The sequence below is a fragment of the Cimex lectularius genome, unplaced genomic scaffold (genome assembly GCF_000648675.2).
Source record: "Cimex lectularius strain Harlan isolate CLEC.00 unplaced genomic scaffold, Clec_2.1 scaffold58, whole genome shotgun sequence".
Classification (NCBI taxonomy): Eukaryota; Metazoa; Arthropoda; class Insecta; order Hemiptera; family Cimicidae; genus Cimex; species Cimex lectularius.
In genome coordinates, this window is record NW_019392696.1 from 1,311,151 (window position 1) to 1,326,334 (window position 15,184).

The following is a 15,184-nucleotide window of genomic DNA, read 5'->3' on the forward strand; positions in this document are numbered from 1 at the left end:
TTTTGCATTGTATAAATTCACTTTTCCACATCCAAAATGTAACTGTTATATGTAAACAATGTTTGTAAATCCTAGGCCCTGAAGATGATCTCAGTAAAGATTGAAACGTTGGCACGATAAAGAAAATGTTTTTCTGAAACCTACATCACACCAGACCGCGTCTCACGATTTCTAAATAAATATCGATTAATGGTCACTAATAACCACACATATCCACATGAATATTGAATTACTGGTAAATTGGTTAGTAAAGCCAACAACACAGTCAAAGAATCCATGCATATTATTTTAAAATAATGATAGGGTATACAATATTTAGACTTTTATTAATTGCAATGAGCTCTGTTGGTAAAAGTGTTTTTATTTGTCATTTGTTAATAATATTTTAATATCTGAATAAGTTGTTGAAGTCTGAACATTATTTACAAACAGTTGTTTACTTTTTGTACCTGTTTTAAGTTCTAGATTAATTATTTTAATAGTTTAACTTTATTAATGTACAATTTAGCATTGAACATCATCACCTATTGCAAATAATTAAAATCAATTGCATACACTATTTTTGGAATCGATGGATTGAATCCACAATAAATGAAATAAATTTATTACACTCAAAACATATTTTACAAGGGTACAAAACATAATTTATGATTCTTATTTAAAATTTTACATGAAACAAATGAAACACTGATATATACAAAAATTATTGAAAATATTCTATTTACATATATAAATCTTACAATTGCGATAATACAGTTTCAAATTTTCTATTTACACATTTCTTATCAACCTGAAGGCTTATGGCCTTTTAGCAGGTCTTCTGTTTTTGTGCCTTTCTTTAGTCCTTATGTACTTGTCGATTGTTGCAATTGCATAACTGTGGTCAGCTGAGTTGTTGGTCGTGAGAGGACTGACTTCGTTTATTCTGTAAAGGTAGTGGAGGATCCGATCGTTGTTTTCCCCTTGTTCAAAGTTTTCTGGTGTCATGCTGAAAGTCGGAGTTTCTGCATTTGTCGGATCATCCTGCTTACAATTTTCTATAACACCTTCTTCGGTTAGAACATGGATATTGTCACCTTCTTCAAACCGTGCTAATACATTTTCGTCTGTTATGTAATAGTGACCACCTTCTTCTGCGTTTTCAACCTGCCACTGGATGGTTTCAGGATCTACACCATCTATGGCCTCCACGAGAATGACATTATGGGGGAACTCTTCTGCATTTTCATTTGTGTCAACTGTTTGCATGGCTGATAATGGGTCTTGTTGTTCCCCACTCTCACCTGCTTGTTGATCCTCCAATTTTCCAATGAGAAGAGCTTTGAGCAAAGGTCCATCAGTTCTGTCATCATCTGTTCTTTCTTCTTGATAAGTTACACATTCTGGATCTTCTGAATATTCGCCTATGACATTTTCGTTGACTAGGTTTGCTTCTTCCCAATTTTCTTCTCGTTTAATGTATATAACATGTTCCTTTAATTCTCCATCGTGTTCAATTTGTTCTTGTTCATCAGTAAAATTAGTTGTAGTTTCCATGTTTCCGCTTTCAGTTTCCTGTTGATTGTCGCCTTTTTCTTCTAACAGTTCAGTGTGTTCGATCAACTCCTGGCCATCATTTTGGTTTGGTTCATCAGAACCTTCTATGACCACATCATCGGTTGCATTTGGAAAAAACATTACTTCTTCCTCTTCTTCATCACAATCACCAGATATCATGTAAACAGCTTCCTCTACTTCTTTGAGATTGCCACCATGCTGTTTTGTCATAACGGCAGCCCATCGCTGAACTGATGAAATCCCTGGTAAGGGATAATTGAGCTTCTGGCGCAGGTAATAGTAACAGCGTTTACTCAGGTAGCGTATTGTGAAAGCTGACAGCATTTCTTGAGGTGTCCAAGAAACCTTTTTAACATCATTGAGCAAAAGTTTTATCTGATTGGGTGTCAGCATTTTGGACAAACACGTTTCTATTTTTGTCAGTTTAGCCACAACGTTGTCATGCATCACAGTAGAGACTTGAAGTTCCTGACACTTTGTTTTAAGCTCTTCATTACACGCTTTTAACTTTTGTTTCAACTCACTGTTTTCTTTTTGTAATTCAATTTTCTGTGTTAAAAGAATATCATACTTCTTTTTTAAACTTTCAAAGGTGTCAGGTTTAGATCCATTCTCTAATAGTAAATCAGCATTAGGAGATTTTAAGTTGTCCCTGTTAAGACTATCAACAGATTTTTCTGGAGAAACCTTTGTACTATAATTATCTTCTATTTCTAATGCAGAAAGGGGAATTGAGAATGTTATAGCCTCTTCTTTGTCGTTCTTTTCAAAACCACTATCAGTAGAAATTGAAAGAGCACTTTTATTAAAAGGTGTGGTAACTTTTTTCTTTGACTTGGAAGAAAATGGTGTTACATTTTTATCTTCAACAATCCTACTATGCTCTAATATTCTTTCTTCGAGCATTTTGATAATAGCTTCTTTGTCATCTGGGACCAATTTTCCTTCTTTCAACATTGAGCCCAAAGAAGGAGGCATGACAATGGCCGGGGTGTCGTCTACTCTCTCATTCAATTCCTCCAATTCCAACGGATCGAAATCTTCCTCAGCTCTATCATCATACACCTTTCGTTTCCTACCTGAACCTATTTCACTCATTTTTTCCTTTTTGGCACTTATTTTCGAAGGTCTTGATGGCATCCACTTTCCATCGTTATCAACTCCCAAATAGAACTCACCGCTGGAATCGGAAACATCAATCGCCTTGATATCAGAAGCTGAGCTGATTTTACGCTTCCTTGACCTTTTTCGCGGCTGGCTCTCATCTGAGCTCGACTCGCCATCCATCGGAGCAATCCGAACTTTAATCACCTCTTCGTAATCTGAACCTTGTGAAATTTCATCCTCACTGTTTGAAGAGTTGCCTTTGATCCTTTTTTTTCTGTTGACACTATTATTCAACTTTGTTTTAGATAATTTGTTCCCACCGAGATTCAAAGAGGGGACAGCTGAAAAACATGACGTGTAATACATATATACATAGTTATTTGCTTTTTAATTAAACGAAATACCTTCAGGTTTTAATTGCCGCTTTCCTTGAAAAGAGGACAAGTGGAAATCATCATCTTTAAAATGTTCTGAGCATATCCTTGCAGATTTTAAAACATTGCTACTGTTGAGTTTACATCTGTCTTTCCATTTCAATAATAGCTTTTCTTCTACTGGAAATCTGTAGTAAGAAATGTTGAGGCCTTTCTTCCGCGTTTTCAAAAGATTATTTTTACAACTATCAACTATACATGTTGTTCCCAACATAACTTTGCTCTAAAATAAAATTTTTTAAATGAGAGTTAAAAAAACTTCTATGTTGAAGAGTTTTTGTTTAAAAAGAAAAATTTTGAAGTTTCACCTGTCCATTTGAAAAATCTTCATCTTCATTTTCTTCATCTTCCATTTCATCCTCATCATCATATTCTATTCCATCATCATCATCTTCGGACTCATAAACATCTTCTTTTTCTGGGACGATCCTTTTAAATTTGCCGTCGACTTTGGTGTAGCCAAGGTTTAGAGTCGGGACCCAATCTGGATTGTTTTCATCATGGAAACTAGCTGGAGCACCTGAGAGAAAGAATCTTGAAACAACATATGCAAAAATATATATTTTTTTTTTTTTTTTAATAAAAATAAATACCTGAAATAAAGTGATTGGAACAGACCCGTTCATGCTGAATCTTGTTCATAGTAAGATCAGCTCTCCTGAGCGCTTTTATCCACATCGCAAGCCTCTTGGCGCATTTTGGATGGTTGTAGCTTGTACCACGGTTCCGCAATGACGGAAACCTAAAGTAGCTAATGCCACGAGTTTTCTGCGAATTGTTCGAACAGCCAATAACAGCGCAGAATACCATCTTGTTATCTTGTGACAATAGAAATAAACAAAGATTTATTGACAGTACATATTGTCAGAAATGTTTATACAAGCCAATTAAAAGTTTCAATATTTGATATTTTACAGTATATTTGGTCAAAGAGATACAATAACACAGATAAATGAGATATATTTATTGAAAGCAAACAGTAAAAATATCGTTTATAAAGTTAAAAAAACATTCAAATTAACTTTGCCTAATAACAAAAATTCAAAAAGTAATAAATATGTTATATATAATATACTTATATATTATTATATAAACACATAATATATTATTATTATATACTTTAGTATATATAACAAAAATATATAATATATATTTATATAATATATATATTACATAAGTATATTATGTATTTATATTATATAATATAACTAACCCTAACCATCCCTAAAAAGGTAAGCCTTATAATGAAATGTAAAATAATAATAATCCTTTGTTAAACTTATGTCCTTTAAAAATATAGATGCTGATGATGGATTAAATTCCCGAAATAAATGCTTAAAAAAGTAATGAATTTACTTTATTAAAAAAAACCACATGGAATTTTTTTACGCAAAAACCGAAAAATTAAAGAATAAAATTTACTTTTAAAAAATTACATATTAAAAAAATCTAAATATATTACATAAGTACCTATATACAGGGTGGCCCCAATCGATTCAGCCAAACTTCCAGATCTTATAGGAAATTGAACGCTGAGTAGAAAAGGTCCTATGAACCTGTGTCCGCAAACCCTTCAGTTCCGAGCTACAGGCAAAAAACCATGAAAAATCACGTTTTTTGACCTTATTCGTGAAATTGTTAGTAAACCGTTAGCCTGACTATAAAACAGCAAGAAACAACATCTGTAGAGGATTAATTTCTGTGTCGAATGATATTAAAACGAGCCTGATTGGCCGAAAATTTCATTTTTATCAATCAGGAATATCAGGAATTTTTTGATAGGGTGTTCAAGATGTGAATTTTCGATAAAAATGTCAGAAATGGTGGATTTTGTGTACCCCTTCACCTCCTAACTTCGAAAAATCATCAAAAATGAAATTTTCGGCCATCAGGCTGGTTTTAATATCATTCGACACAGAAATTAATCCTCTACAGATGTTGTTTCTTGCTGTTTTACAGTCAGGCTAACGGTTTACTAACAATTTCACGAATAAGGTCAAAAAACGTAGTTTTTCATGGTTTTTTGCCTGTAGCTTGGAACTGAAGGGTTTGCGGACACAGGTTCATAGGACCTTTTCTACTCAGCGTTCAATTTCCTATAAGATCTGGAAGTTTGGCTGAAACGATTGGGGCCTCTGTATACATTTGTATTATCAAAAGAGGAAAGGACACTACTTTAAGTTCCAGAAAATAGGAAGAGGTTCTTGAATATTTATCACCAACGGTGCAAAGCCCATGTGAACTTATAATATCAAGTTCTGTAGCTGTGACAGAAACAATATCATCATGTCAAACAACTTCAGAAAAGCATAATAATAAGCATAACACTAGATTGGGTGTCTAAACACAATGCAAGAAACATAATGGCTGTCAACATACTCAATACCTATCAGCTAATCTAGCAACTCAAACTGCATAACTTTTTAGTGCAGTGAATACAATTATTTAGGAAAATTATTTTAATTTCTAAAAGCAAATGCACTTTGTGCTTGAATATTCTCAAAACACTAAAAGAAATAAAATAAAGGTTGTATTTTCCGATAAAATGGTATTTCACTATCTTCACTGGTGGGTTTGTGCCAGAACAAAAATAATGTCAACACACACCATTCAAAATTTATAAACTATTAAAAGAAAAGATTCACAAAATAGTACAACAATCAATGATGATGGCAAAATATGTTTAACAGAAAACCAAAACAAAACTGATTGAAGACGATGAAAATGGCTAGGGATCATCCCACAAAATCTGACCATCCATTGTTAATTTTTTGTTTTTAGTATTACAGGTAACTAACGGTCATGTCTAGTACTCTAACATCAATTAACTTTTAAGTAATTAATTAAAAGTAATTTATGTACAAAATTCTAATACTGTAAGAATATTGAGTTTACAATTAATTAGGAAAACAATTTTCTATTTTAAATACTAGAAACAAACCAAGTCATTCACACTTTGGTCCAACCTCTGGATCTGATCACCATGATCCAGCTCTCTGATGCTAAAAATCCATTAAAAAACATGATTAATTAATTATCGGCAACATCAGTGGGCCGGATAGGCAGAGTAGCACTCGTGTTTCAAGACTCTGGCCCTCACAGGAACTGAATTCTAGATGAGGGGTCATCTCACCCGATTATGAATATGCCATATGAGGTTGACAGACACTTTTGAGTCGAAGCCCACAATCTGTGCAACATGAAGAGAAAGGTGGTTCAATGTGTCCCACTTAATTGAAGGGTGTCATTCCTTATAGATAGCATGTAGGAATGCCACTCAATATGAGGGATAGAGCACGTCAACAACTTTCTGGGTTCCTTGTTTTGATTTTTAAAGAAACGTGGCTGTTCTACTGTACATAATTCTTTATAGTACCATTTGACCCCCAATTAGATTAATTATATAATATATGTGGAGAAATATTAAGTACTACATCACTTTTTCTTTGCCAGTGCCCTTAATATATGAGAATTTTTCTGCAGCACCCCAAGTCAAAAAAGGGTCTATCTAGCATGAACTATGATAATAGTAGTAATTCATTTCTAATCCAGAAAAGTACTGATATATCTAAACCTCTTATTTTGTCTACAACATTATTTATTAAACAATAAAAAACCTTGCTCTTTCTTGTGATATTTAAAAACTTGCATTTTGAAAAGCAATAACGCACTTAATGGCTAAAATATACAAGCGGGTACTTTTTTTTGGGCAATAATATAAATACTCAACTGCAGCTTTCTTGTAAACATTCACATTGAAACTGGATGGCCACCAGGGTCTTAGTTTTTAGGGTTTTTTTTATAAATACGAAAACAATAATAAAATTTTTTTTACAGAAAATTTTCACAGCGCCCAAGGAGCTGCAGCGCACAGTTTGGAAATCACTGGGATAGAATATATTTAATAGTGAATCAGTTTGGATTGAGATTGATTGCGTTACAGGCTGAAATGACCTAGCTGTAACTCAGGTGGCTGGACAGATATCTGACCTCAGACTGCCAACATCCGTGGCGGGTGATTCTCAAGCAGGATATTGAAAATTACACGAAAGCTGGAATTCCTGGTGGACTGAGAGAAGTGATAGGTTCAACCCCGTACTCATGCGTGTACATATTTGAGGTTCATTTCTTCATGAGTAATCTTTCATCATTCAAGCATTTTCAAAAATTGTATTTTCTGATAAAATGGTTTTTTCAATATTTTGTGGGTCTGTTTCACTGACATGACAAAAAAATTTGTTGACACACTTCGTACAAAATTTATAAAAGGGAACTATTTATAAAACTGACACACATAATAAAACACTTTAAGTGAGTACAAATACTTTGATTGAATCTAAAATTTCTAGCATTGTATAAATTCATTTTTCACATCCTACATGTATTTGTAAAATTTAAACAATGGTTATAAATCCCAGACCCTGAAGATGATCTCAAAAAAGTTCGAAACGTTGGCACAATAAAGAAAATGTTTTTCTAAAACCTATGTCACACCAGACCGCATATCACGATCTCCAAATAATCTTCGGCTCAATGTGCTGCTGTTCTAACCATTGACGATATCTCAAGTGGTTAGAGCAGTGGAGCCATTGAGCCAAAGGTCGAGAGTTCGAATCTCGCTCGTGACACTAATTTTTCATCTCAACCAAAAACCTTACATAAAAAGAATAATTAATTAGACTAAATGACAATGTTGAGTTGGCAAAGCACGTCTGCCAGAAACAAAAAATCAGTTTTAACAGAATGGTCATAGAAGGTGAAACTGCAGTCTATTTATCTACCATCATGCCAACCAGTGGCTATGTCTAATCATCAAACTTGCATATATTAGATTTCAAGAATTAACTAATATTCAGTTATATGTAAAATTAATAATAACTTATAATATAAGAGTAACAAAGTTTACAATTAATTAGAAAAACAAGTTTCTATGTTACAAACCAAAAATAAACTTATCAATTTGTACTTTAGACATAGGTATTTTCAAAACTTGCTGTAAAGTACATTTTCTGATAATACTTGTGCTTTATCTTAAAAAAGGTTTCCATAGTGAAACTACTATCGTGGACACTAGGATCATTTTTTATAGGGTAACGAGTTCGTTTTAATTTTAATAAAATAATTAACAAGCTTGTCATTTTTCTTTTGTTATTAAGTTTTAGTCGATATTTTATGTAGTACGTAAATAGGGAGCCCGGTGATAAGGAAGGGACGTCAAGTCTGTGTCGTTTGACCTAAGTTTAGCCGCGAACCTTTGCCGCCCCAGAATTTCGCCCTTTCTGCCAAGCACTGACACTCGACAGTAAAGAGCCGAAAAACCAGCCGTGCCGGCATTAAAAACCGGCGAGGTTTTGTGCTATTTGTTAAAATTATAATCGGGACCGATGACGTAAATAAACGGCGAGCGATGCTCGTCGCAAAGGCAAAAGCCAGGGAGAGAATATCGTCTCAGAAACGACAGCCGGGCCACAGGTCACAAGAAATCGGCCCAAAATGAGGAAATAATTGCACGTTTGACAAAATTACTTACAGCGGTGGCATGCAGGGGTTCCGAGGCATTTATTATTTCGGGCACAATGTTATTTAACCAATTTCGAAACGGCTTTTTAGCCAGAACCTCCGCAGGAAAAAGAAGACAGTACCTCTGACGGAGAAAACGGCAAGTGCTTGGAGGCCGTTTACCATTGCGCGCCAATTTCGACCTTGACTTCCATGGTTTCCGCATCCATAAATACATCCAAAAGTTCATGTTAGAAGCATCAGATGAAAAAACCTATTACATTCATATTTATCCAATTTTTAGTAATAATTCTAATAAGAAGTAGACAAAATTAAGAAAGAAAAAGGAATGGCCCAAAAGTTTTTAATAATAATATTCATTATACTTTTTAAGCATAATATATTTTATGCAATTAATCCAATTTATAAAAACGTTTAACTATTGAAATATATAATATAACAATATAAAAGCAAACCAAAGGAAAAAATTGCTTAAGTATTAAACAGTATGTAAAGTAAGAAAATAGTTTAAAAGAATTGTTCATATAAATATACCTAAAAAACATCATTCTTATCATTGCTATTGTAAATTTTTAAATTGTCACTGTTGATGTTGATTAAGTAAGTGAAAATAAGAGAATTTTGTACATATTTATAATAATAATGTATTTTACAAAATTAATCCCATTTACAAAAAATGTTTAATGTTTAAATTAATACAGGAAGACAGAAAAAACATTTATTTTCTTGTCGAGCTTTTGGCAGAATATACACGCCTTCATCAGAACTCTGAAAAAATCGGGTTCTCCTGGTTCTCCGTTTTCCACACATGTGCCATGTTTATAAAGTAAAACAATTTTTTCAAAGTCCTGATGAAGGCGATATATTCTGCCTAAAGCTCAACAAGAAAATGTTGTTTGTGTCTTCCTGGACTCATCCCCAATCTAACTAATGAAAAGAGAAATGTTTAAACTGAGAAGGCTGATCAATCACCAAAGTAAATAGCTAACCAGATTATCATGTTTTTAGCTTGTTTCTGTGTATTTGTGTTTGTTATTTGTCCTATGTTATTCACAGGCAAGGTCCTGAGGTACAAAGAGGTTAGCAATAGGACAAAGGAAAGTCAGAGGGTTGTTCCATAAAATAAGGAAACTCAGCTGGAGAAACAGAAAAAGAAATTAGTAGTATTAATAAGTGAGAAAGATAAAAAAAGAAATGGAAAGCTAAGGAAGAGAGGGCTTCCAATGACCAATATAGTTTGCCGGCCCTAACACTAAAAAATATGTATATTAAGTATTAAATAGTATGTAAAGTAAGAAAATTGCTTAAAAGAATGTTTCATATAAATATACCTAAAAAAATCATATTTATCATTGCAATTGTAAATTTTTAAATTCTCACTGTAAAATAATATATTTTAAAATATTATATAAATAACATTAGAAAACAATTATGTTGTAATAATAACAATATATTTTATGGAATTAATCTAATTTACAAAAAATGTTTAAATATAGAAATATACGATATAAAAATATAACAATATAAAAGAAAAAAATAAGAAAATAAAGGAAAAAATTACTTAAGCATTAAACGGTATGCAAAGTAAGAAAACAGCTTAAAAGAATGTTTCATATAAATACACCTAAAAAAGATCGCATTTATTATTGTTATTTTAAATTGTAAAATAACGTAACATTGTAAAATAATATAACATTTTTTAAAATATTATATAAATAATATTAGAAAACAATCACCTACAATTATGTAAATTAATTAAATAAAAATGAGAGTATTTTGTGCACATTTAAAGGAATTATATTCAGTAAATATTTTAATTAGAAATAATATAAGTTAAAAATGGAAATTGGGTTTCGTAAATGTTATATGGCAATGGAGTTTTTACATGGGAAAAGTTGGTTTATTTTGTATAGATATATTGTAGATGCACTAGTGTATGGAGATAATTTTACATTAAATTTATAATTTATATGTAAATTATATTTATAGTATAAATATGCAAGAGAAAACTGGCAGATGACTAATTCATGCCTTCGTACAAACTTATTTAAAAAAAATCCTGCATAGAAATGTTATCTGAAAGTAACCAACAAATTTGAATAATACGGATTAATCTTAATAATTCTATGCTTTAAATAAAACAGCAGTATTTCATGCAAACTGTTAATTTACAAATGTTTGACAGATGTGGTAAAATCATTATAATCACCCAAACAAATTCATGTAGAAATTAAGATAATAAAGTAATTTTTTAATATTACAATTTAATTATATTAAAAATCCCTACTCCTCACAAACGTATGCCAAAAAATGATGCAATAAAAAGAATGTAAAATAAACATAAATAAATGGACATAAAATAATTAAGACCATAATTGCAAGTAATGCATATATGACAACTCCTGTGATGATAGTCACACTGGGTTGCCATTCAGCGAATAACACCATATTTTACAAAAATAATTGCAGCTGTATTTTAATTCTAGTTGGAATTGTTAGTCTTTATGTTTCTATTGTTTGGGCTAATAAAAGAACTTCAGGAAAATTGTATTAATTTAAGCCTGAGATAAAAATTTAACAAGATTCATGTGTTTACAAGTTTTTGTATTTTTCCCAGCCATTGTCTTCAGCCACCCTTTCGCAGTGGCATAAGTCTTTTCCAGGGCACATAAAAGGTTTTTCCACTGGTGGACGCCAATTCATATAAACTTTCCTGTTTAAGTTCTTTGTTTCCCTCCTACACGACAGTAATTGTTCACCGTGAATTGTCTTTAACTGTCTGAACAGATCAAGCTAAAAAAAAAAGAAAAACAAAAGAAGCCAAATGATAAAATAATTGTATGCATTTGTATTTAATATTTTCTTTATAGATTACTTGGTGTTTTCGTATGGGTAGTGTATCCTTCATCACGATCCAGAGTATGCCTGGGTTTTCACTCTGGGGTTGGATGCTGTGGTACGCAAAATAATTTGGTGATACCAGGACACTTTTAAACTCAGTGAGCAAATTGGTATCCACAATTACTTCTGAAAATGGTTCCTCGACCAAGGAAAGAGTTGAAAAAGTCCTGTAAAATGGAGCTTGTTCATCGATCTGAAAAAGCAATGCCAATAATTGTAATATATGAAACTGTAAAGAAAAAGTAGATTTTTACAAGGAAATCAGGTTAAAATAAAAAAATCATTACTCCAAAATATTAAAAATTTTCCAAATAGTTCAGTAAATTTAGCATATTTTAGGAATCCTCTCTGTTTTCTAATAAAATTTATACAAGATCATGATGATATTTTTTAGTATACTGACAGATCCATTTACCATCTTACAGTGGTACTAAAATTAATATTACCTTCAATTCTTTAAAATATTTTAAAACAGTATCAATTATTGTAATGACAGTTTCATTAAATTACGAGCGGGCTGTTATTGGTCATATTTAAAAATAATAATTTTAGTAAAAAACATTAAATATGTTACATGAAATAAAACAGCAATGTTGCATAACAGCTCTATCCCTCTTTTCTGTATTTTTTGTAGTTCACTCTTTCTTCTTTTCACTAAATTTTCATCGAAATTCTTATTGGCCTCATCTCTTTTCATTTGTTCCCTGTAAAGATCAGCAACTTTCTCTTTTCTTTTTCTCTTCTCCGATACGTCCATATTGTTCATCTTTCCCAATTCAATTTCATTTGCCTTATCCTTTTCCTCTTCGGCTTCTCTTTCTTTTTTTATTTTTGCATCAAGTTCTTCCTCTTTGGCTTTCCATTTAATATATTCCTTTTTAGCATTGTTGTGCGCCTGTCTTTCAGCACATTTTCTCGCAGCTTGTTGCATTTTAAGCATGTCTTTGTATTTTGAGTAGTCTTCTTGATTCATCTCATGCTTTCTCTCCTCTTCTTCGTCCTTATAGCCTATGTCAACGGAATGATCTATTTCTTTGTTGTCCGGAAGTGTGCCAAACTCAAACCTTGTCGGTCTCCTACTATGTACAGCTTTCTTGGACTTTTCTTTCTGCCATCGGTCATGTATCATTTGCTCCTCAATTTCTTCTACCTTGTTTACTATCATTCTTATAGATGATGAGGACTTTAAACGATTTTGAGATGCTTTTTTTATCGGTTTGTGCAATTTATCCGGTCCTCTTTCAGCTATTCTCTCATCATATTTTTTGGCTGTTTCCAACCATTCCTCTTCGGTGAAAATTGTGTACCTCCGTCTAAAGACAAAATGTGCTTCCAAGCAACCACTGTAAATTGATAAACATTGATTAGAAAAACTATATATGATTCTATATAAACCAAGTCATTACAAGTTGTTATTAATCGAGTGCTCACTTCCTTCATCATCCTCATGATTCCAATGAAAGTGCAATTCTTTAAATCTGTAACTCTCTCCAAGTGGGCCGTTTGTGACTGTACCTGGCCTCTGTAAAGTCAGTGAGACTGGAACGATAACATTTAAATGAAACTAGTTTGGATCACATAAATTGAATAAAATATTTCTCCCATAACTTTATTCACCTCCTCTTTTCCCATCATTCTCAATGGATGTGCAAGACCTTCGGTACATTCTCTCAGACTGAATAATTCCCATGTTGACAGGTATGACATCCTCCATTAATACATTTATTGGTGAGTTCTCGTCTACAAACTCCTTCTCTGTTTCAGTTTCGTACTTGGGAATTTTGAAACTCTTCATTGTAGGAAGGTATGTTGTGTAAAGTGTATTGCTGGTGAATAAGTTGGAAAAGTTTTTATTTAGAGAAACTGTTTAAAAATTGACATATGAGTTTGTTTTTGTAATGTTTTTGTTTTTATTAAGATACTTTGACAGTTTTGTAGAAAAGAAAGGATGCCTTCTATCTATATATAGGAAATAATTTTTATTAATCAGAATTATACTTAGCAGCAATAATCTCATGATATTAAGAAAATGTTTAGTTTTCTTGCAAGAATGGACTGTATGTTTAGTTTAAGCCCTTTCACAAATTGTAAAGTTTAAAAAAGTATTTCTAAAAATTTGGCAATAGTGAGATGAAATGCTGGAATATGCTAAAATAAATTGGTCCAGTTTTCATCAGATCAAGTGTCAATGGTTTACCTAAAAATAAATAAATGTTTATTGGTTTAAAAAGGAAATTGTTAAGCATTGGTTGGCAACAGCAGGCTTCTTTTAAATGCGGGAAAAACATGAAATCTGAAATTCTGAATATTGAATTTATGAGTTTCCACTCTTCTAATTACAACAGAAAATCCAATGTTTCTTATAATAGTTTTTTGATTTTTTATGGAAAAACTGGATCTTAACCATATTTATTTTGTGTATTATAAGATACTTTAGGCTTAATAAACCTAACGATTCAAAATCTCTTATTCTTTAATAACTTCATGGTAATGGATCTTGATTACAGGGAAGAAGAGTACGAATGTCAGTTTTATTGTTTTTCAACAAGCGATGTAGTCTTATTAAGTAAGCTACTTTTTTTCTTTTTAAATTTATACTTTATTTATTTTATGTTATGAGTACATTTGTCTTTAGTTACAAAGTCTATCAGGATAGAACTTATGAAGAGCATTTCGAACAAGTGACCAATATCCTGAAACGGGAGGAAATTGAAATCGCCGAGATAACATTTCTTGCATCATAAATGAATCGCTCGTACAGCACCAGTCCCAACTCAGGGTGAGCGTGTGCAATGCATTTTGTAAAATTAAAAAAAAAATTTTTTTTGCATTTGGTTGCTACTCTTTCCTTATCATACTTTCTCTTGGAATTTCAATAACGTCAAAAAATATTTTTGCAATATAATTTCCACCTTAAAAAAAAGAAACTTGTATTTATTTGTTTATTTGTCCTAATAACTAGGCATGAAAATTAATAATTGACTTAAAACATAAACACAGCATTAATAACTTGTTGTTTCCCTTTATTGAGGGTTACTAATCCTTTTACACTCTTTACATTAAAAATAAAGAAAATCAGTTCAATTTCATCCTTATCAGAGTTGAGTGGTTTTTCAAATCGCTTTCTTTGACGAAACAATAAATTTGAGGAAAAAGGTTTTTTTTTAAAGGCATAGTCTTAAACTGAGATCTTCCCTGGGCAGATGCTTTGTTACATAGCCCAAGTCCTAAGTGTGTTGCACTCAGTCATCCATGATGGTCTATAGCAGTTTAAAGCCACTGGGAGGCTTGATCGAAGAGAATAGTGGTTGATCACATTAGATGATAGCTAGATGATCATTTTACTGCTCTTACTGCACTACGTCACCGTCATTTAACACCTTCCTTGATAGGTAGTCAAAACTGACTATAATGCTTTAAAATGGTCATCAGAATTCTTTGTGGGAGTAGCCTAGTCTCTAGATGTCCCGCATCAGGTTTTCTATTACTGGAAAATGATCGAGTAGAAAGGCGACTTCGCAAATCAACTCGCTTGGACATTTTTTAGGGCTGTTATCTTTGCAGATGAGTGCCGGTTTAGTTGCAGTTGGTGGCAGGCAGATCACCGGAACCATGTGTCAAGATATGGAAAACACTTTGTTTCATGTGCCACATGAGTCACTGCC

At 32.3% G+C, this 15,184-nt stretch overlaps 2 protein-coding genes and 1 long non-coding RNA gene across 3 annotated transcripts; 1 reads left to right on the plus strand and 2 right to left on the minus strand.

Annotated features, from left to right (window-relative positions):
- Positions 1-658: 658 nt before the first annotated feature.
- On the minus strand, positions 659-8,848 carry LOC106670658. The gene is made up of 5 exons (XM_014401177.2): positions 8,629-8,848; positions 3,692-3,916; positions 3,407-3,618; positions 3,069-3,321; positions 659-3,005 (listed from the first exon to the last, which is right to left on the minus strand). Exons 2-5 carry the CDS (start codon positions 3,906-3,908, stop codon positions 799-801), a joined length of 2,889 nt encoding a protein of 962 aa, XP_014256663.1. The 5' UTR covers positions 3,909-3,916; positions 8,629-8,848; the 3' UTR covers positions 659-798.
- A 2,353-nt stretch (positions 8,849-11,201) lies between these two features.
- On the minus strand, positions 11,202-13,421 carry LOC106670672 (stress response protein nst1-like). Its single transcript, XM_014401194.1, has 5 exons — positions 13,137-13,421; positions 12,926-13,058; positions 12,094-12,862; positions 11,494-11,712; positions 11,202-11,411 (listed from the first exon to the last, which is right to left on the minus strand). Exons 1-5 carry the CDS (start codon positions 13,312-13,314, stop codon positions 11,211-11,213), a joined length of 1,500 nt encoding a protein of 499 aa, XP_014256680.1. The 5' UTR covers positions 13,315-13,421; the 3' UTR covers positions 11,202-11,210.
- An 87-nt stretch (positions 13,422-13,508) lies between these two features.
- Positions 13,509-14,386, plus strand: LOC106670673. The gene is made up of 3 exons (XR_001341108.2): positions 13,509-13,576; positions 14,027-14,085; positions 14,155-14,386. It is a non-coding gene; the product is annotated as an uncharacterized LOC106670673 (long non-coding RNA).
- Positions 14,387-15,184: the final 798 nt, after the last annotated feature.